A 23,118-nucleotide genomic window follows, 5' to 3' on the forward strand; every position below is an offset into this window, starting at 1 on the left:
TTCCATGCTTACTGACAATTAGCCCCATTTTATTGGTCTTGAGCTCATTTCTTCTTCCCACCTTAGCTGAGTCCCATGTATAACAAAGCCAGAATGTTGGAGACCATCTTTCAGGCAGCCTGGAAGGTGCTTTGTGCCTTTACTGCATCTGCTGGCTCAAGCAATGAGGGCATTTCTGTTAGGCTTTTTCCCCACCCCTTAGTGGATGAAGTGGACACCTGCATCACAGTGACACTTCCATGCTTGTATGTGTCAACCAAAAGAAGAAAACCAGAAAGAAAAAGAGGAAAAATAAACCATAAAGAAAAAAAAAACTCAGTTTGAGACCCTCACACGTGTGAGTTCAAAAAATGCAGCGTACTCATAAAATCCAAGAAAATTTATTGTAATCCACTCCATCAAGCACTTTTGTCCCTTTAACACAGCAAGTGGGTGATATTCAAACTCAAATCAATGAACTACGTTTCCAAAGAGGCTTTGCTGCTGACAGTCACTTGGCAGGTGTGACTGGAGCTCTAACCAATAGGGCTACCACCTTTTTAACAAGGCCATAGTGGGACATGGGGGTGTGGCCAATAGGACAGGGGGTGTAACCAATGTGACACTGGCCGCACCCCCACCATAACATCACCAGAGGTGTTAAAGGAGATGCAGTATTACAGTTATGGATACAACATTGTGACATTACAGCATACTGAAAACTCAAACCATTTAAATGAAGTGAACTATTACTACAAAAAAGCACATTACTCAGTTGTAACAGTAAATAAACTTTAAAGGAATAAAAAACACACTACTCATTAAACAGGCACTTTATTTAAAAAGTAAAAAAATTCATAAAACAAACATGACTATTCAGAAAGAAAACTTAAAAAAATCTACATTCCACATACAAGCCAAGTATAAAATTAAGACTTGTTATTGTCAAAGCTAAAGCAAAGAAAAAACACAAAACTACATACTGTACCCTAGTACTACATACTGCACAATAGCAAATTAAAGCTAAAGCAAAGAAAAACACAAAATTACAAACTGCACCCTAGTACTTTATACTGCACACTAGAACACTAAATCACTTTTTTTAAAAGTGTATTTTGAATTTGATTTTATGGCTTGAAGAAGGGCCTGATTTTAAACAGTATTTGAATAAAAGTCACAACATTTCATCTGGTAATTTACAGTCATCATAGTTCAGCTTTTAACAAGTCCACATTATATCGGTTTCGCACACCTGTCCATTTACCTTTCACCAAAGAAAAAACTCTTTCTGCAAATACGTTTGAGGTTGGTATAGATAAAACCCTAGCAATTACCGGATATAGTGTAGTCAGTTCAGGCCCTTCTTTGAAAAGCTTCAGCCACTTCACTCCTGGGTTCAAGCTTGTGTTACATAACTGTTTGAGAAAGAGCCTAATTGCCAAGTAGTCCCTAAAAGATAGTCTTCATCTACATCCTGCAGACTCAGGGCAGTGGTCACATTAAGTAAGTCACTGAAAGCAAAGGGTTCATGTAGAGATAATTTAGACAGTGTAAACAAGTAGTTGCTTTCAGTATAATCAAACCACTGTTCCAGGTACTTCACTGCTGTCTCCAAGAACACAATGAAGTCTCTTTTCAGTTTGTTAGCAGAAGTGCTGTCTAACGTGCTCATAAGTGTTCTAAGTTTCCCTCCAAAGAAAGCACCTTCAGCTCTTGCCTGCAGTTTTGCTTCAGAGAGACCATTACACAAAATGTTTTTATGGCAGTAAGTGCTGATTTTTCTAATGTACTTATATATTCATTAAAATCAACAAGAACAGCACAGAAAAAGTACAAATAGTACTGGGGCAGTGTAGGCAATTCATTCTCACCATGTTCATTAGCTGAAACGTACTGCCATATCTGCGGGGCTTCTCCTCTTCTCCCTGGGAGAGGAAATAGGACTGGAGCACTGGGAGATTTTTCACTACTCTTTCAATGGCTGGGAGTAGTGACAGCCACCTTGTTGGCACATGTCTTAATAGACTCTCAAATTCCATGCCACAAAACTCAAAGAAGTCTTTCAAGTCTCTGGTCCTTGTGGCAGAACCTGAGAAGTGGCTAAAAAGTTTCATTACAAATACTTCCACGTCGTACTGTAGTTGTGCTGCAGCTTTTTTGGCTGCATTTTGAATGATGTGGGCAACACAGTTAGCCTTCTGGAGTGATGGGCACTTTTCTTTTAATCTGGTATACACACCAGATTTCTTCCCATAGTTCACACTGGCATTATCAGGCCCATAAGCTGAAATGCTATTCCAGGACAAGGAGTGCCTTTCCATAATGTTGGAAATTTGCTGTGAAATAGCCTGTGCAGATTCAGCAGGGTCTTCATAGAAGTCCAAAAGGCCATTCACCATCCCTTCTTCTTTAGAAAAATACCTCACAACAAGTGGAAATAATTTTATGTTCCCCTTGTTGGAAGCATCTGATGAAATTGCAAATGAAGTGCCTGGTTTTTGAAAGTCATGCAGGAGGGCATTCCAATGAGTGCAGTCCCAAAACATTTTCGACTATGGCTTCAGCCTTGGTTCTTCCACAAGATAGTTTCTTTGCAGTGTCCAAGTCACTGTACAACTGGCTGGCCGACTTTACTGCACATTCCAAGCTGTTATAGGAAATATTGTGCTTAACAGCATGGAACACCTCAGAGGCTTCTGCTGCAATGATCCTAAGTTCTGGCACTTCAAGGTTTGCGTTCCTTGCCCACTTTGTCATCAGGTGACTAGATTTAGCTTGAAGAATTGCAGTCTTATGTTGTTCAGTTGCCTCATGTCGTGCGACATTGTTTCTTCCACTGTGGGTCACTAGAAATTCTCTCTTGCAGTGCCTGCAGAACACTTTGACATCACTGCATCTCTCGATCCAATTGAATTCTGTTTTCCAAACATCCTGCCACTTGCACATTCTCTTGTTGCTGGTTGACTGTGATGAAGCTGCTGCTCTCTTCATGCTTGAATCTGTACTTACCTGATATGCAACATATTTGCCAAAACTGTGTTAGTAGGGTGCAGTAACATTGGTGCACAGCACAAATGAACTGGCTCAAAAAACAGTGGCACATGAAAACTGGCTCGAAAAACATTGGCACGCAAAAGAACTGGCTCGAAAAACATTGGCACGCAAAAGAACTGGCTCAAAAAACATTGGCACATGAAAACTGGCTCGAAAAACATTGGCACGCAAAAGAAGTGGCACGAAAAACATTGGCATACGAAAGAACTGGCTTGAAAAACATTGGCATGCAAAAGAACTGGCTTGAAAAACATTGGCATGTGAAAGAACTGTCTTGAAAAACATTGGCATGCAAAAAAATGGCTTGAAAAACAGTGGCACTTGAAAAACAATGGCACTTGAAAAAAAATGGCTTGAAAAAGTGGCACTCGAAAAAATGGTTTGAAAAACAGTGGCACTTGCAAAAACTGGCTTGAAAAACATTGGCACTCAAAAGAACTGACTAGAAAAACATTGGCATGCGAAAGAACTGAGGAATGGAGCAGAAAAGAGTTAACATTACAAACAGTTTGACAAAGGTCAAACAGTAAATGAGGTAATGTAGGGGGCATTTTGGCCATTGAAAACTAACATTAACACAGCTTGTAGAAAATGAAACATGCCCCCACCTCACCCCACCCCTCAAGAAAAAAAAGTTAACCACATTTTCACTGAACCAAAAAAAAACACTAAAATGAATGAGAATGCACAGCAGATGCAATAGACCTGATTTAACTTTTGACCACAGCAGTTAAAAGAAATGTATGGCACTAATTTACACAGCGCAATGATCTATTAATGAACATGCCCCAACAGCAGCACTGGTCATAATCGGATTATAATGAAAACAGTACATTGTAAGTTTATTGAAGACATCACTAAAACACAAAATACAAACTTTGCTACTTATAAAAGCAAACTACCCTGTAACAACGACATGGTTTAGCACAATCTCAAATACACTGCATTAACATCTGAGCATGCATCCACAAAAAAATAAACAGGAAAAAAGTCCGTAAACATTTTACCTTTTAAAAATACTTCTTGCAAGAGAAGTAAAATAAACTACAATGTACAGCAGACCTCATGGACTCCTTTTACCTCAAAACATAGCAATTAAGAGTAATTTACCCAGCACAGAGATGCAATAAACAGGCCCAAGTAAAAGCAGCACACCCATATTCACATTACAAGCAAAGCAGGATATGTTAACTGTATTAAAAACGCATAAAAAATTAAATGCACACATTTACAAGTATAAATAAAAACAATCTTGAAACAGCTTCGGCAAGTTGGCAACAAACCTACTAGAATAGTAAATGCACTACATTAACTGTTAACATTCCCCCTCAAAAGGTAGACTTGTACCACATACACATTGACTTGCAAGAACTAACAGGAAAAATTACCCAAACAGTGTATCCTAACTTCCTGAAAACAGCATTAAAGTGCACACATTTCCACACAAAAAAGTGCAAACTATGCTCGAACATTTTCTATCTGCAAACAGAAAATTCCTAGAAAAAGCTACGACAATAGAAATACATCACACTAACTTATGTTTCACTGCCTCCACAAGAAATAAACAAAACTTCTATACACACAGTTCAGCCTTTTAAAAGTGATGCTTCCAAATCATACCCCCCCCCCCCCAAGAACAATAACAATTACATATACATACAGGTTTTATACCTTTAAAAACTACTACTCAAAATAACCACTGCACAGATTTAAATACTGCGTACTGCACCCCTGTCTACCTCTAAACATTAAAAACTTAAACCACAATATGTTCCCATTCTAAACTACTACTCAAAAATCTCAAAGTAACCACTGCACAGATTTAAATACTGCATATTACATCCCCATCTACCTCTAAACATTAAAAACTTAAATAAAGCACAATATTCCCATTTTAAATAAAGCCACAAAATACTATGTTATATACTTACCACTGTCACAGTTTTTGCTGGGCTAGCTTGCTTCCTTCCTGCTGGAATGGCTAGTTGGATGACTGGGTCTGTCTGCTCAAGTGGCTGGGCTGGCTGGCTAGCAGGCTCCCTTGCTGGCTGACTGTCTTCTTTGCTGGCTTCACTACTAGGATTAGAAATTTCAGACCTTAAGTATTTCCTTCGCAGCTGTAGAGCACTAAGACAAAACTGCTCTACAGCTGTGACCTTTATTGGGCTCTTCGAGGTGAATCCCCGCCCCCTCCAGTCCCTGCATCTAAATGCTGCTTGAATTATACCACCCGGACCTAGCAGGGAATCCCTCTAACTGCAGGTCCAGGTTGGTGACGTAGCCGCATTGCTGTGGAAAAAACTGAAGTATTTTCGGCTTTTCCACAGCAATGGCAATTCAAGAGCGCGAAAAGTGGAAAACGGGACTTTTAAAATCCCACTGCAGGTGAATGCGGGAAACAGGATGAGAAGGCTCAACCCATGAGTGTCCCGCTGACAATGGGATGGGTGGCAACTGTATTAACCAACCAGGTGGACTTTTCAGACCGAGGATCTGAAAGAGGAAGAAGGAATGAGGGCAGTAATGGCACTGCAGACTGCTGTGGTGATTTGGAAGGCATTAACAGGAACAATTTGAATTTCCATCAATGGATTAATGCTGAAATATGCTTCACCAACAATGGAACAACAAGCAAGAACAGGCAAGTACCCCAAACTTTTCAACACAAACTTTATGAACTAGAAAACAAGTTATTTAAAGTCAGAGGCTTGCAGTGTGACAATTTATATTTAGGTGAAAGCATTAAGAACAATCATGTTCCAAAAGGATTCGGACTTTTCAAGTTTCCAAATGGGTTAAAAGCTGGACATTTGGGAACAAGTGAACTTTTGAATACGTTTGATAGATTTGAATGTGAACTTGTGTCATTTATTATTAAAATTAAAAATGTGAATATTAACAAGTGCTTGGATTAATTAACCATACTAAATGATGAGATTTTGAATGATTTGTTGTTTGACAGTAATATGACTGAGTACAATAATATTTTTAAGAAAGTAGAAAATTATGTTAAGGGAAGTCTGGAAATCAGAATACAACAATGAGTATGGTTAAAGAATGAGGAATTCACAGGAGGGTGAACCGAATGATTATGATAGGAATTACCCCCCCCACCCCCCCCCAAGAGATCAGAAAGTATAGAAAACAGAAACAGACAAAAAGTTTTTTTTTCCACAGCCCCGCACCCTGAGGGGGGGAGAGGCATGGGGAGGGGTACGAGGTTCAACAACTAGACTTCCAAGAGGAGATTGGTGGAATAGTTCTGAGGAAATTGTTGTTTGTAGTGAGGGCAGGGTACTGTCATAGAGGTTTTAATATTTTTAACTACACAGATTTAACTGTAGACAAGAACTTTTTTTCTCTGTTTCAAAAAGGCTTTAAATTCGTGCCTTCACATAGTTTAAATGTGGTAGATGTCATTACTGAATTAAAGTTCTTTACTAGAAGGTTAAACCTAAACGTATTTTTTAAGGGACAAACATTAGATAAGGAAAACAACTCTGGGTCAAGTTCAAGAAAGAAGAGTTGTTTCACCCCCCTCCCCCACCCACTGATTTCAGCATTTGATGGTGCTTGTTCAACAGACATTTTTTCTTCACTAAGTACTGAAAATAAGAAAAAAGAATAACTAAGGAAGAGAGGGACCTTATAAAAATGATTCGGGAAGATGGAGAATAAAAGGTGATGAAACCAGATAAAGGTGGTGGGGGTAAGTCTTATTTACTAAAATGGACTATGTTAACAACATGGTTGAAAATTTTATGATACAAATAATGATCATGAGGCATCAAGAAATGAGATTTATATTGCACATAGGAAAATTCAACTATTATTAGAAGACTCACTTTTTCAGAATGCCATATCAGAAGTAGTATATGAATTTTTAAAGTCAGATAATGTATTAATCCCAGTAGCGTTTGGGATACTGAAAATCCAAAAATGTGTGACCCAACCCTCATTTGGAGTCATTATTTCTGCACAAAATGGACAAACTTATTAATTAGGGGTATTTGTAGATAGAGTGTTGAAACATGCAATAGCACCTCTTAATTATTTATTAAAAGACTCTTGGGATCTGCTGTCCAAAATTGAACAAGGTTGGTATATGGATCAGTGTTGCTTCTCTATAATAGATGTTAAGTATTTATTTACTTTTATGGAGGTTATTTTGGACAGTAATTAGTCTACCTTTGAAGGGGTTTATTAAAAACAATTGAAAGGGGTAGCGATGAGTGCAAGCTGTGCACCCATCTTTCTGAACTTAGTCCTTCATGCCTGGGAGGCCAGGCATGTATAGTGTATTTTTTACTAATTGGATTGGCTATTTCTGTTTTTTGGACAATATACTTATATGGAAGGACAAGAACCAACACAATGTGTCATTTGTAGACTACCTGAATAGTATTTCACCATATTTTGCGTTTACAGGTAACACCAATAACAACTCTATTGATTATTTAGACATTACACTAGCTAAAGACACTGTGAGAAAGAAGTTTACCACAACAATTTATAGGAAAGAAACATTTTCTAACAACTATTTAGACTTCCATAGTTGCCATCCTAGTCACACTAAGAACATACTTAAAGGACAGCTGGTTAGGGCAACCTGTATGTGTTCAGAAATCGAACTGTTTGAAATTGAAGTAAACAAAATAAGCATGTTTCTAGAAAGAGGATACCCCAAAAAATTAGTGAAAGATTGTGTGAACAGAACAGAGGATGGGGAATAGGTACAAACCCCTGTTGGGTAGCACCAGTGGACTGGAGAATGGGGAGGACACCCCAGGAAACAGTATAGACTTTAACAGGGGGATGGTGATACCCTACACTTCTAATAGTAATAATATCAAGGACATTATTCTAAAAAACTGGGTGATATTTAAAGGGAATTCTGTGATTTTGAATTTTGTAGGTAACAAACCACATTTTATTTATAAAACAGGGAGAAATTGTTAATCTCTTTTCCAACAACATATAGCTAGGAGCATCACAGTTAAGGGCAACACAAGTTGTGTTGCCTGTAGGCAGTGTGAGCATATTTGGAAAGGAAGGGCTATTACCCTTCAAGGTATACCATTTGTGGTTAGTCTACATAGGGGAAATTACAGTATCAAGGGGCTAGTTTATGTAGCAGTCTGTGAAGGACGTGGGCAGTACTATGTAGGTAAAACGGAGAGATGACTAAAGAAGAGAATATATGAACATTTGTATGCAAATATTAACAATGCACAGTTTAGACATACCATTGAATGCCCCAACTATACTGGCTTTAAATTTGGAATTTTAGAGGTTTTACCTGTTGACCCTAGAGGGGGATGGTGGGAACTATTACTAGAAATAAAAGAATTCCAATGGCAGGTAAGATTAAATGCTGTCCAACCCCCAAGTTTAAATGAGAACATTTCCATACTCCCTCTTCTAAAGAAGAGAGCATTAGAATTGTGATTTATCAAGCTGTTAGTTAGAACAGGCATTATGGGCTAATTGAGTATTTATTCAAGAAGTAAGGGTATGGTATATTTCTCTGCCATTTTTTGATTCCCTAACATGGTTTTAAAATGTATTGTTTCTGTTTGAAACTGAGCCTTATGTGCTCACATCTATATTTTAGCAGTCACATACAAGTATGAACTTTTATCATTGGTACCTGTGTAAACCATATATTTTAGAATGTATTTAGTAATCAAATTAACACACATTTTTATTTTTCAATAGGTGTATGTATGTATATATAATTGTATTGGCATGAGATGCAGGAATCGTTTTGAATGTATAAAAGTAACATAATCCTATTTTAAAGTTTTTATAGTAGCATATATCTTTAAAAGTTGATGAGTTGACAATATTAGTTAATTGGATAGGGTTTATAAGGAAGTTGTATTTATACTATGTTTGTTCTGATGAAGTCCCAGTATTAAGTGTGGAGGGCCAAAAGCACTTGACAGAGCGGATTACGATAAATTTTCTTGGCTTTTATGACTACAATGTATTTTTTGAACTCACACGTGTGAAGGTCTCAAACTGAGTTTTTTTTCTTTGTGCTTATGTGTGTTTCCATCCACACACACTGAAGGCTGCTGTCACTGGTTTGGCAGAGCCAAGCCCACATTCTCTGTCCTGGCTATAGTCCAGTGCCTTGAAGGGCCCTGCTTTCGTAATGGCAGTCATCCTACTGGAGCCACATCTCCATCCCTCAAGGATGGTTAAGCCAATATTGGGCACTCATTCCCTTTTTCAAGCTCACATCACAGAGTTGGACTTTCATCCCTTAATACTTGATTACCTTCCTCTGGACCCTTTGCTTCTTTCCTACTGCCTTCTATACAGCGTTAGGAATATATGACAGTACTTAAACTTCGTTTTCATTGGTGGTACGTACAGTGGTAGTGCTACTTCCACAATTCCGTTCGCCTGCTGTTGAAATAGTAATGTTTGCTTAACAGAATACATCATAATCCAATATTATCTGAAGTCTCTTCAGCCTTTCAGCATTCATGCAGTGTTTTTCATCTTGTTATTTCAAAAGTATGTTAGTTCATGCATTCTGTACATAAACACAGGATTGTAGCATAGCATAGCTCTGTTAGTTGGGAACAGTGTAGTGGTTTCCTGGAGATGAGAGGGGAGAAGCATGGTTAGGTAGTTTAATGATAGGCGATTGGCATGGGATTGTATAAACAGGCCATTCTGTTGGAAGTAAAGGATGAGACTTTTCAGCATTATGACAGTTTTCAAAATCAGGGTCCTCTTCAATCTCTGACTGTACACTTGGTTGGGAAGTTCTGGCCACTAGTTACTAGAATGGTTGGAGGGTATTACAAGTAGTAGCATGGAGCAGACTGCTTGCAGGCTAGAAGGGAGTGATAAATGGCATGGAGCAGACTGCTTGCAGGCTGGAAGGAAGTGGAAAATAACAGTAGGACACCAACTACTGACAGGCTGGGAGAGAGAGTAGGCAGCTGTAAGACAACATTCTGTGTCAGGCTGGGAGGCACAACAGGCTACACCTGGAAACCAGTTTATAACAGGCTGTGAGGAGCAGCAAGCAGCACCAGGACACAGGTCCCTGAAGTGTGTTTGTGTGTGGGGGTGGGGGTCAGGCAGCACCAGGACCCCATTCACTTATAGGCTGGGTGGGGCAGGAGGCAACACCAGGACCCCATTCACTGGCAGGCTGAGTGGGTCAGCAGGCAGCAGTAGTGCAGCAGTCAATGACAGGCCGGAAGGGACAGTATCAGCATTAGGACACCAGTCACTGTCAGGCTGGGAGGGACAGTATCGGCATTAGGACACCAGTTTCTGACAGGCTAGGAGAGACTGTATCAGCATTAGGACTCCAGTCACTGAAAGGCTGGGAGGGACAGTATCAACATTAGGACACCAGTCACTGTCACATTGAGAGGTAGAGTATCAGCATTGGGACACCAGTCATTTTCAGGCCAAGGACAGTATCAGTATTAGGATACCAGTCACTGCCATGTCAGGAGGAGACAGTATCAGCATTAGGACACCAGTCAATGACAGGCCTGGATGGACAGTATCAGCATTAGGACATTAGGCAATGACAGACTGGGAAGGACATTATCAGCATTATGACACCAGTCAGCGTCATGTCCTAATACTGATACTGACCCTCCCGACACCAGTCACCGACAGGCCTGGAGGGACAGTATCAATATTAGGCCATCAGGCACTGATAGGCTGGGAAGGACATTATCAGCATTGGGACACCAGTCACTGATGGGCTGAATAGCAGAGCAGGCAGCACTAGGGCACCAGTCACTGTCAGATTGGATGGGGCAGCAGGCGTCACCAGGGCAACAGGAACAGGTAAGGGAGGGAGGGCAAATAATACTTTGAAATTAATTTGCTGAAAAATGGGAGAAGCAGGTGCAAGGAGGATTTGTGGAGGAGGTGGCAGACAAGAAAACAGATTGCCAGTGGGGGGGTGCAAGCCAATAACACCAAGCACTTATAAGATGGAGATGAGTGATGGTGGGTGGCAACTTCATCATTAAATAAGATACCTGATGAAAGAAACAGATTACAGAGGAAAATGTGAGGAGAGGGGTTTTGGTTGTGGTAGGTAACTATGATAGAATGTTTTAGACTCTAGGTTGGAAAGCTGGAAGAGTGGTGCAGACACCTTTAGTCTGATGGAGGCACAAACTGTTTTTCTGCATCTTGTTCCCTTTCTGCCACAGTAACTATTTTGATAACTTGTGTGATAGGGTTATTTTTACAATTACATTATCTGTTGTGGAGTTGAAAATTGATGCTTTGTCAGAGGACTGCAGGTGGGAGTTAGAATTTTATTTTCTATACATTTTTCCTGCATGCCTGCTGACTATTAAACTTACCACAGTGTATCTTTTGCCTATTTGTTCCTTATACTGGATATCCCCAGTACTGGAGGAAGATCTGACCAGAAGGGCCATCATCCTTGCAGCCTTGGATATGGTTTGTGTATCCCAGTAATGAGAGGCTTTCTGTTAGGGCAGTAATCCTGTGCCTGGTGTCAGATGTGTGAGCACATCGATCTTTGAAAGGCATCCTAAATCCTCCACTTGCCTGTTCATGTTTCCACCCAAAAGCTATGAAAGTTGTAGTCACTGACTTGAGATTGTCAAAACTGTGGCTATAGCTATTTCAGTTACCTGCACGCCAACTCATGCAGGGTGTTGACCGGCCAACTGGAAACATCACTTCATCCTTCCAAGGTGGGCAGACTGGTGCTGTCTAGTGCCCAAGCTGATAGTCAAACTCAAGTCATCTCAGTCATAGGTAGGACTTTATCACTCTACTCCAGAGAACCTGACACTAGTTAGGACGTGTATTTAATTTATTTATTTTAGGGTAAGATTTTAATAATTAACTGTGAAGGGGTAGTAATAAGTTCAGTTTTGTTATCTTTGCCATCTTTATTTGGTTGGTTGTATAACAATTATGATTTTATTTTTAACCAAAATATCTTTCTAGTTCTAGTACTGATTTGCCAATAAGAAGTGTAAGGACTTCTCTAGTTGAAGCACTGCAGTTCTGCTCGATATTTATATTATTGCATAATGTGTTTTTTTTACAGGTTTTCTAGTTTCTGTACACATCCCAAAGACATGCCATTAGATGATTTTACTGTAGGTACAGTGCTGTGTGTGTGTGTGTGTGTGTGTGCACGCGCGCATGTGCATGTGTGTGCATGCGCGCGCGTGAATGCAGGAACGAACGGAATTTTAAGTAAGCATACTTCGCAGTGAGGTGCATTCAAATTCATGTGTAAACATGGAAAGAAACACAATACGATATTTTCTGCTGGAAAATTGTGTTTGTGGCAGTTTTTTAGTCCATTTACCACAAAATGTATTTTTATTTGTTTTAATATAGCTGAGATGAGCTAGATAATCATCAGGTGGTAGTTGAGAGTTGTACGTTGTATTTTAGTCAGGTTGTATGTTACCTGTTTCATAAGGTGTTTGAGTAACATATTTTGCTTGTGCTGTCTTGCTAGATTTCAAGGGATGGATAAAGGGATATTGATTTATTACCGACCAAACTCTTGTGCAACAAAGCATGGCTTTCTTGGTGTGGGAGTGATCAACAGGCCCATTCTGAACATATGGCGAATGGTGAAAGACCACAATAACCTCCATTTGTATGACAAATCCATCAGATCAGCTCAGATTCACAAGAAGGTGGACGGCAGCACTCAGCTGGGTGAGTGAAATGAATTTTACTCTTAGAGATGTTGCACATATCTCAAGCTGTCAGAGACATATGCAAATGTGTGGTTTATCTTGGTACTAGCAAAATGAAAAGTTCAAGCTTTTGTAAAGTCCTAGCACCCTGGTTCATATGCTGCTTTACGTATTACCATAGTGCCAACACTGGCAGCCTTTGGTTTCTAGTAGTGGATGCCAGTATGTGAAATCATTATATGCAACAGTGATTGATGAGAGAATTTCTGTCATTGTTTTATGTAGTCTCTAATACGACTTAAAAGTAAAGATTTTTTTTTGCATGATTAGAAGATATCATTGTAACTTATTTGCAAACCATAACAATTTTTCCACAAGCAAGTGCAACCAGAACTGAGAGGCACTGAAGAATGAAAAAGTTTCTTGGTCATGTTTTGAATTTTCTTAATTTATTTACACTTTAAAAACTAAATAAAACTGAACCAAAATTTTCTTTTATAGTCAATATTTGAGTTAGCTGTTTTCTTTTTCAAGACTAGGCTTTAATTTTCTTTCCTGACAACAGTGGCATGCATGTGATTGACTTTGCAATGTCTTATATTTTAAAGTTATGATTAGCTATTAAAAATCATTTTTCACTAGTCTTTTAAAAAGATAAAACCATGCATACAGATTCACATGAAAAAAAAAAGTATATGTGATTCTTGTAAATTAGTGCCAGATATGAACTTGGTTCACCAAAAGGCTGTCAGGGAAGGATAAGGACTAGTATCCCTAATGACATATTCTTACAGGGAGGTTTTATGAAATGAAGTAAGAGATCAGGTGGGTTATGTGTGTGTGTTCTGCAAAGGACTGGCTTCCCATCTATGGTTGGTTCACTGCTGATTCTAAGGATATAGTCAGGCCCCTCCCATGACCCTGAGTAGGATACAGATAGGTATTAAAAAATGAATGAACTGATTGATTAATTAACTTCTAACCTTCATCTGTATGGAGCGATATCTGGCCTTTGACAAGGATTGGGTGTCACAGGACTAAGATACAATGTTCATTGTAAGATCGTTGTTACAAGACATTCATAAGACAAATAGAAGTAAGCCATACGCCGAAGTCAGTGGTTGGCCAAATTTGAAGAGTAGTGCAAAGGCCATTGGGGAACAAGGTTACCTTCTTTGCCATAATCATTTACAGGAAGTGTAGCAGTAAAGGAGTACAATCCACATATCTTCATTTTTTTTAAGTGAACAGTTAGCCGTAGCATTCCAGAAGTCCTTTAATCACTTCCTTGGTTGAGTCAAGAAAACAATAAGTACTTTATAATGGCTGTTTACAAGATTTACTGTGTATCAAATGTGCTAGCTGCTGTTGTGATTTATACCGATAACTTTGAGCTTATTTTAATGATGTCTTTAGAAAAGAATACCAACGAATGTTCTTATGGGAGACAGATTCCCTACTGAAGACCACAACTCTGTGTCTGTTTTGTCTAGAAGGGCATTACAAAGATGAAGCAGCTTCCTCTTTTTAAGATTGATGTGTGATCTATTGAAAATGTACTTTTGCAGAGACAAGGGGCCCTGCACCTTCCCAAAATTATAAACTAATTCCACAGTCATACAGCAAAGGGGAAAAGTGAACCTTCTCATTCAAATACACTGTAGTCTTGCACAGACAGTGACACCACCTCAGCCAGTTGTGTTTAGGTGATTACAGCCTGACCACATAGTTCATGATTACCTGTAGGGAAACACTTGAAGCAAGTGAACACTCTTAAGACTTTTATTAACAAAACTTTACTAAGTCTAGCCAGAAACCCCAGGTCTTTCACTGAGCAGCATATGCTTCTGGATTTAGATTAGGAGGTGTTGGCTTTTTTCTTAGAGGGAGAATCCTTTAAAAAAAAAAAGACCACCTTTAATGAGATCCCCAAAAAATAGAGGAGAAAGAAATGCAAGTAGTCTTTAGAGTACCATATAAAACACAGGTAAATGGAAAACTCTAGAAATGTACTAAAATGTGGCACTAAACTGGGATGAATGGCCAAGTCCATTGTGACCTGGTTCAGAGTTGCCATGTACTTTTTTTTTTTTTTTTTTTTCCCTGTGATCCTGGAGTTCATGATTTGTCCCCTCATGGGCCAGGAGATTTTGCCCACTTTTTCCACTGCTGAAGGTCAGACCTCAGTTATTTTAAAAGAGTCATATATTGTTCAGATATAATTTCTGAAAAGACACCAGTAGCAACTAAACTTGTAGCTGTGTTAGTGTATTAAAAATCTTAAGCCTATGACTGCAGTTTTTTTTATTTTCTGAAAAAGACCACACTGTAGCCAGTCATCATTTCCTGGTGATCTGAAGTTGCTTTTCAGCAGGACTTTTAAGGCCATAACATGAGGATTCCTGTAGCTTCTGACACACTGGTCAAAGTTGGGTTGCCAGCCATTGATGTGAGACTGACTGATTGTTGTGCACTAGTCTGTAAAACATCCAGAGATTGCCACATTACTGTTTACTGGGAAAGTTGTCAGATATCAACTGTCCAAAGCACAGAAAGAGCTTGAATGGATTCTAATTTTATAGATGGCCATTTGATTCTCTCTTCCCAGAAGAGTGATTTGCAGTATTTCATTGTTCAAACACACTCTGACCTCATGTTTTTGAAGTCAGGAAGGGGAGGGAGGTGGCAAGATCTGCCCTTTACTGAAAAGATTTACTCACCTCTGGGTACTGATGCTGATGAAAAAGGCTCTTTTCAATTCTGCCTTCTTTCTAAAGGATAGTACATTTGAGTACACATTTATCCTTAAAAAGTAAATAAATAACATTTCAGTTGGGGAGTTGGGGGGGGGTCCCCTTTGAAGAAAAGATGCATTGGACTATTAGGCTTTGCGCAGTGTAGTACCTCAGTAATTCCTCCAGTAATAAATACTTTCAAGGATGTCTTCAGCTCTGGAGTTATCATAAACAGTTGTTTAACAGCAATCCTTCTAAACTCATGCATATCGTCCAGGTACTGCCTTAATTTCTGTTTAGCACTCTGCAGTTGTACTTCTTCTTGTTCTGTGAGATTCCCCTTATTCTGTCAGCCCCTCTAGATAATTCTTATTAGTTCTTTACCATATATTTTTTTCTTCTATTTCTACCTTATTTTTAAACTCCATTTTCATTGTAGCCTACTCACTAGCTACAATGTCTGGAGTACTTTATATCTTCCATAATAACATAATAAGTCGGAAATAATTTCCACTACTCATTCCTTAAATTCCTCTCTTTAACAGGAAGGTGGGAAGCACCCATTGTTTCATCTTTACTTCGTTACCCTGCATTTTTATCTTCATAATTATTGGCACATGATCTGAAATAGTTTTTGGATGTGTGTCAAAGTTCTCAATTAAATGCACATGTTCCTGTAAAATATAATTTGTCTAGTCTAGCCCAGTTGTTGTACCTAGGTGAATAATATAGGTACATTCTCCAAGTTCCTACTGCTGAATTTACATTTTCTATACCACATATTTTCATAAATTTCTAAAGAAATCTACCCTTTTTGTTCTATTTCCCTTCTAGGCCCCCAGATACATTTTCACTTTTGCAAGTCAAATTCCAGTCCCCATCTATAAATAATATTCCCTGTTGAAAGCTGATTATTTCTCCCAAACTTTTTAAGCTCCATAATAGCAGTTTTAGGTGGAATATAAATACATGCTGAGGTAATCTTCATCCCTTGCCAGTAGCCTCTTATTACCACAGATCTGTCATTATCTTATTTTCTCTTCTATCACTATTGGAGCTCCTATAGCAGTTAGTGTAAGTATTCCTCTTTTCCTTTGTCCCTGATATTCTGCTGAATATCTATCCTGAAATCCTTTCTTTATCAAATTCAGTGAACTCGCCATTCTTGATCTGATTAGTATAAATATGGGTACCTCTTCCAATACCCCTCTGGTATCTTCTTCTACAGTGACGTCTGACAACAAACGTGTGACATTCTTCTTTAAACTCACAACAAAAGCACCTACAGCAAACTTCAATGAATTTAAGGACTACAGATGTGCTGTCTCATCCTCAACCAACTCTGTGATGAAATATCAAAGCTCACTTATGACTGTACCTCCTTTGACCTTGATACAGCTGCAAGCTTCTTAAGGAATTAAATACCCATTTTGAAAAGTGTATAGAGATAACATTCCCTAGAACCAAGTATCACTGGGGCATTCAAAAATAAACCACCTGGTGATCCATCAGTATAAATAAACTTGAAAAACAAAAGAGCAAAATTCATTAAATTATGTAGCCGATCCACAACCCATCTTCTCTAAGGAAAATATCAAAAGCATTAGAAAAAAAAATGAAAATCACTGCCAGGTCCACCAAAGGAGCCCAATGTCTAAACTGGCTTCTGAAGGGTAATTAGAAATCCTTATTTAGCTATATTAAAACACTAAGAAACAATACCCAGTGTTTCTCTGAAACTACTGAAAATGTTAAGTCATGTTATGGCCCAGTAGGCTTTGCCACTGTCCTTGCAAACAAATGTAGTGCTAACGTCACTTCAGAGACTTCTTTCCAAAGCCCTTAAATACATGAATCCCTTTCTCTCACAATTATTTGTAAAGATCATTTACTGAAAGTACTAACCAAAACAAAACATACTTCCTGCATGGGATCTGATACTATAACTGGTTGCTTAATTAATAGTTTTACATATGTCCTCACAGGTTAGGGATAGCCACTCAGCTATGAATGCACTAAGTATGTTAATAGACTAACGGGCAACTTCATATGGCTGTTTTTATATATATAACATGTCCTATTGTCTAGAAAGAACTATAGAATGCTTATGTCATATATAAAGACATATGCCATATGCACATCTATCTGTAGTAACTACGTGCATTCGTATCTATCCTTTTATATACAAATATAATACCACATCCATTCTGCTGTGCTCAGTCCTGCTCTTAATCACTACAAATTATCTAACTATCTTCCCTTTATATTTATTTAATTTTTAAATTTAAAATACATCTTCAAGTCTATACTTGAAAATAATTGGGAATTGTTCCGTGTATGTAGAGCCTATTTACCCATTTCCTACATATAGCTTATATATATATGCTTCTATGACTTGTCATTAAATCCTCTGAAATTAGGAATGTTTATAGAATGCTACCTATTAAATATGATATGACAATAATTATCAACTTAAATCTTATTCCTATGTCTAACTGTACATCAAAGAAATATATATACTTCATAGCTATATCATATTTTACCCATCAATTCCTAATATCTCTAGACTCTAGGGATGACTTTACTGAAACTTTGGTGTTTAGTCCATATCCTTTATCTGCCCTCAGTCTAAGTATCCATTTTAGTTCCCTATTTTCTACTTTATTCTTAATATCTCCCATCCTTGACTATCTTTTCAATAGCCATAAACTTAAATTTGTGTACCTTCTTATTAGTCAGGTTATATCTTAATAGGGCACTAATAGAATCTCTAGCCCTCATGCTACCAACATGTTCATTAATTCTCTCTCTCAGCATTCGTGTAGTCATGCCCACATAGAAATATTGGCAGCACTCACATTGTGCTATGTATATTATGTTCCCTTATATATTAACATACTTAGTGCATTCATAGCTGAGTAGCTATCCCTAACCTGGAATTAAAATGCCATATGTTGACTTAGAATAAAGCTGAACAAGTTGAAATGATGGGCTTTCTAACATGTACGTTTATTCCATTTAACGTATTTAACATCCAAGTTGTTGAATGCCCTCACCTCTACTGAATCTTGGATGGTTAACAATCATCTTGCCCCAAATCTGAAAAAAAAAACTAAACTAGTACTTTTTACTCCTAAGAAAACCTCTCCCCTAAATAAAAAAAACTCTTCACTGTACAAGCCCAAGACAAAACCACTATAGAAGTTGTCCCACACAGTAAATTACTAGGAATTATTATAGATGAAAACCTTACCTTTGACCTACACCAACAATAACATAAAAAAAATTAAAAAACACACCAAAAACTGGGTATGCTCTATAGGCACCAACACTTTCTTAGCCTCTCTACTAGACAAACCCTTACAACCACATTTTTATTATCATCTCTCCTTTATGGTGCCCCTGTCTTTACTAATATCCAAAATTCTACAAAATCCAAACTTGATATGTGTTTCAACAGAGTAGCCAAATTTGCCAGCAAGGCCAAATTCTCTTCCCACCACTGTAACTCACTGAAACAATTAGGCTGGCTGGAACTCCCGCACCATCTCTCATTCACCCAACTAACTACAGTGCACAACATAATCTACAGACCCACAGACTGTCCTGCTCTCTCATCTTTATTTATTATGTTGACCGGCTTAGTCTAACTGGATACATGTCCATTTTCAGTAGAGTCCCGGGGAGATAAGCTCCAAGCAAAAAAGTTGATTACAATAATAAAAGATTACAAAATGTTGGCAAGTACAAGTATTAATACATTGTCACAATTCATTAAATAAGACAGTATGTACAAACAATGAGAACTAGCATAAGGTAAGTAATTCTCAAGATTAAATCATCAATAGATGATTACTTGTTTACAATTCCAGATTTCTCTGAGATTAAGAAACAAGGACTTAGTCAAAGAGAGGTAGTAGATGAAAAAGTGGTAAAAAGTAAGTCAATGGTTAGTCAGGGTTACAACAGGAGCAACACCAGTGTGTTCTCAGGTGAATTTTAAGTTTTCGTTTAAAAAGTGTTAGGGAAGATAGTGATGTAAGTTCACTAGGTAGAAGGTTCCAGTTTTTACCATCTGTGTTTGAGAACAGAGATGCAAAAATCTTTGGAGTCTGTTTGGGGAATAAAACTACCTATGCAAACACTTTCAAGCAAAGATCCTAAATCTTCTAGATTTTGTTGCATGGTTGGGAGCAATACGTATATCCTCCCATTGTTTCTTTGTGAATTACTTATCCAGTCCTCTCAAACCACCTTTGATTCCTGTAGTTATCATGCCATATTTTAAATGCCCTACTAATTCTTCATTTTTTAACAGCAGCTTCTGTTCTAGATTCTACTCAAAACTCTTAACAGTGCTGGTCTTTCACTTAGGATCCCCCTATTTCTTTCTTTTTACCTATACGCTGATATCAATACTTGATAGGGAAGGCTGTGGGGTTCAGAGCTGGAATTTGCAGTGCATATTGTAGAGTCTTCAGCATACTGGATTACTGAGCATTGTGGGAGAGTGGAATGAAAGTTGTTAGTAAAGATGTCAAATAAGAGAGGACCAAGAATGGAGCCTTGGGGTACCCTGTGGAAGTATTGAGGAAGGGAGAGTAAGATTGTTGCCATTTGGTGGATTGCTGCCTATTGGAGAGATAGCTATTGAACCATTGTAGGGTTATTTGGGGAAATGTTGAGGTTGGATAGTTTAGAGAGGAGGATGGTGTGGGAAATGGTTTTGAAAGCTTTGGAGAAGTCAAAGAAAAGAGAAGTGATTATTTTGACAGAATCCCGAGCCCGGTTAATTGTATCATGAAAGGAGAGGAGGGCAGTAGTGAGGCTGTGTCCTGGTCTGAAACCATGCTGATAGAGTGGGTGATAGAATTTGGTTTTCAAGCAGGTGGTTGAGGTGTTGGGCATGGATGCATTTTTCCAGTATTTTAGAGAGGGGTGAGAGAATTGCTATTGGCCGAAAGTTTGTGATGTCTTTGTTGGTGCCACCTTTGTGTAAGGGGAGAATGAATGCTTTTTTCCAGATGTCTGGGACAAGGGATTCTTTAATCAGTCTGTTAATGAATATGCTATAGAGCTTGCAGCTAGCTGCAGGAAGTGTGATGGAAGATTGTCAGAGGCCAGAGTACAGGGTTTTAGCTTAAGTAAAAGTTTTTTTATTGTGATGCTGGGTATGGGGAAGAATTTTAGGTTAGAATCCAGGGTAGGATTGTTTTCTTTGATGATTTGGCCATCAGCTGTCTTGATGGTGTTAACTGTAGGAAAGGTTTAGCTATGGTGTCAGTGAAGTAGGAATTGAAGAGGGTGGCAAGTTCAGTGGGGTTTTTTGTGGGTCACGGGATGGGTTGCTTTGAGAGTCTGGGTGTAATAGGTGGTTGATGGAGAACCAGAATTTTTGGGGGATTATTTTTATGTTGGCTTTGTAGGTGGAGGTAGTGGGCTTTTTTATCACTGGTTATTAGACATTTTGCCTGGTTACAGAGTTGCTTGTATTGTAGTAGGGTTGAGGGGTCTTTTTTTTGCCATGATTTACAGATTTTATCCCTTGTGGACATGACTTATTTGGTGGGTTTTGAGAGACAGCTTGCATGGTTGTTTTATTCGTTTTTTGGTGGGTGGGTGGGTGCTTGCCTATTTAGGATGTCTAGGAATGTTGAGTTAAAGAATTCAATTTGGCGTCTTCCCATTTTATTACATTTCCCCCTCTACTTATTTGCACCCAATACCTTGGTTTCTTTGCCAATTTTCTCCAGTGAATTCCAGCCCCATCTTGCATATCCTCTGTATCCCTAATTACAGTCATCCCTGGCAGCAAAATCTCCTTTCTCTATTCCCATGTTAACTTAGCTCTTAGAATACTTTCTGCTACTTTATAAATATAATAATCTGTATGGTTATTGTTATTCTCCTTAAGGATCTGCTTCCAAAATCCCAGTCTGTCCTTAACTGTGTAGCTCTGAAATCTCCCTTAAAGTCACATAATCCCAAACCACCTTATTCTCTTGGAAGGATCTTCTTGTCTCACTTGACTCTTGCCCTCTTCTCCTCACAGATAAAATCCTTCAACTCCTTCTTTATTGATTGCTATCTACAATTGCTATCTACAACTTCTTCTCTGGTTGATCTCTGCAAAACTTAAGTATAATTTTTCACTATATATTACACTTTTGAACTGCAGTTTTACCATATCACTGCTTATTTGAACTGTTTTTATCCTGAAATTGTTGCACTTTGTTTATTGTAGCATATTGTAGCATAGACTAGATTCGGACCTGCTGAATCTACTTCTGTTTCTATAACTTGAGCACTAAACCTGACCATCTTTGGTTAGAGAGGGTTCCCCTGCACCCTAGTGGCAGGAGAGTGCAGTTAGAACTCATCTGATTGAAGGTTGCTGAAACAGGGCTCAGTTTTAAGCTTTTTTATTGGTTAATTTGTTTAGGTCAGTTTGCACTCGTTTGCTACATAAGCACCGCATTTGGGCATCGACCAATTCCGCACAGTGGTGGGCACTGTTGGTGGTTATAGACACAAACACTTTTGCCTGTAAATTTTCCCTAAGTAATCTGCTGGTGCTCCATCGGTGAGCTGTCATGATTGTCCCTTACTGACAGGTGGTACATTCAGTGAAGTTCCTGAGGTACCAACACAGATCCTACCGACTAGCCCTTTGTATTTTTTGTCCACTTCTCCTGTCCTCTGTCCACATTAACTTAACCTAGCATTATGGAAGGACAATTTCCCACAGTTTCTCCAGCCAGCCTGGTTGACATGGGCATTCTGAGGCAATATAGCAATTGCCTCATGTACACTGACAATCCACTTCTTCTAGTCCACACAAATTCATTATATGAGAGATGCATCTATATCAAGAACCTATAATCCAGGCTCTCTCGCTCACCAGTCAGTTCATCTGATAGTAAGCAGGTTGTCAGCATGCGCACCTCACCACCTGCACCTACCAAACCAACAACACGTAAACCTACATATGCAGAGTTTCTTATAAAGAAGCTTACTTAAACATCAGAGACCTCACAAACACAAGCACTCTTTCCATAATGCATCTTCTGTAGAACATAGTACACATAATATATCACACGCTAGTGTCTCACCATTCAAGCCCCTAAGGTATAACACAAAACCAAACATTTTAGTCTTAGGCGACTCAGTTGTGAGACACACACATGTCCATCTCACCAGGATGGATAAGGAAAATGTCGTAGTCAGCTATCTGTCAAGTGCCAGGATCCACCACATCACACATGCACTCAAGTCTGTCAACAGCAGTCACTGTTAAGACTCTGTCATAGTCCATGTTGGTGTGAACGACTTGCAACATACTTCACTGGACTATATGAAGAGAGACATGACTGAGCTCTCTGATTATGTGTCTCAGGCAGTTATGTCCCTAGCCTTAAGCAGTATTTTACTTTCACCTAGGATGATACCTCGATACAAACAAAAAATGATTGACTTCAGAAATTGGCTTAGTTTCTGGTGTCATTTAAAGGGGATCCAGTATCTGTCAGCCTGGGATGACGTGGTCGACAGACCTCATTGCTTTGCCAGAGATAGTCTTTATCTGTCACCTGTGGGATTTCAGTTCCTGGCTAAGGCTCTCACCATCCCTGTAGTGCCTTTTTTAGGCAGTGTCA

General features: G+C 38.7%; 1 protein-coding gene across 1 annotated transcript in view; it reads left to right on the top strand.

Annotated features, from left to right (window-relative positions):
• Positions 1 to 23,118, top strand: part of STARD9 (StAR related lipid transfer domain containing 9) — a 1,457,104-nt gene that overhangs the window by 1,356,005 nt on the left and 77,981 nt on the right. Inside the window, exon 31 of the mRNA XM_044073541.1 lies at positions 12,542 to 12,747. Within this exon, the coding sequence (XP_043929476.1) occupies positions 12,542 to 12,747 (206 nt within the window). The remainder of the gene's footprint in view (positions 1 to 12,541; positions 12,748 to 23,118) is intronic.

Source organism: Protopterus annectens, chromosome 6.part0 (genome assembly GCF_019279795.1).
Source record: "Protopterus annectens isolate FY-2018-M chromosome 6.part0, PAN1.0, whole genome shotgun sequence".
NCBI classification, from domain to species: Eukaryota; Metazoa; Chordata; order Ceratodontiformes; family Protopteridae; genus Protopterus; species Protopterus annectens.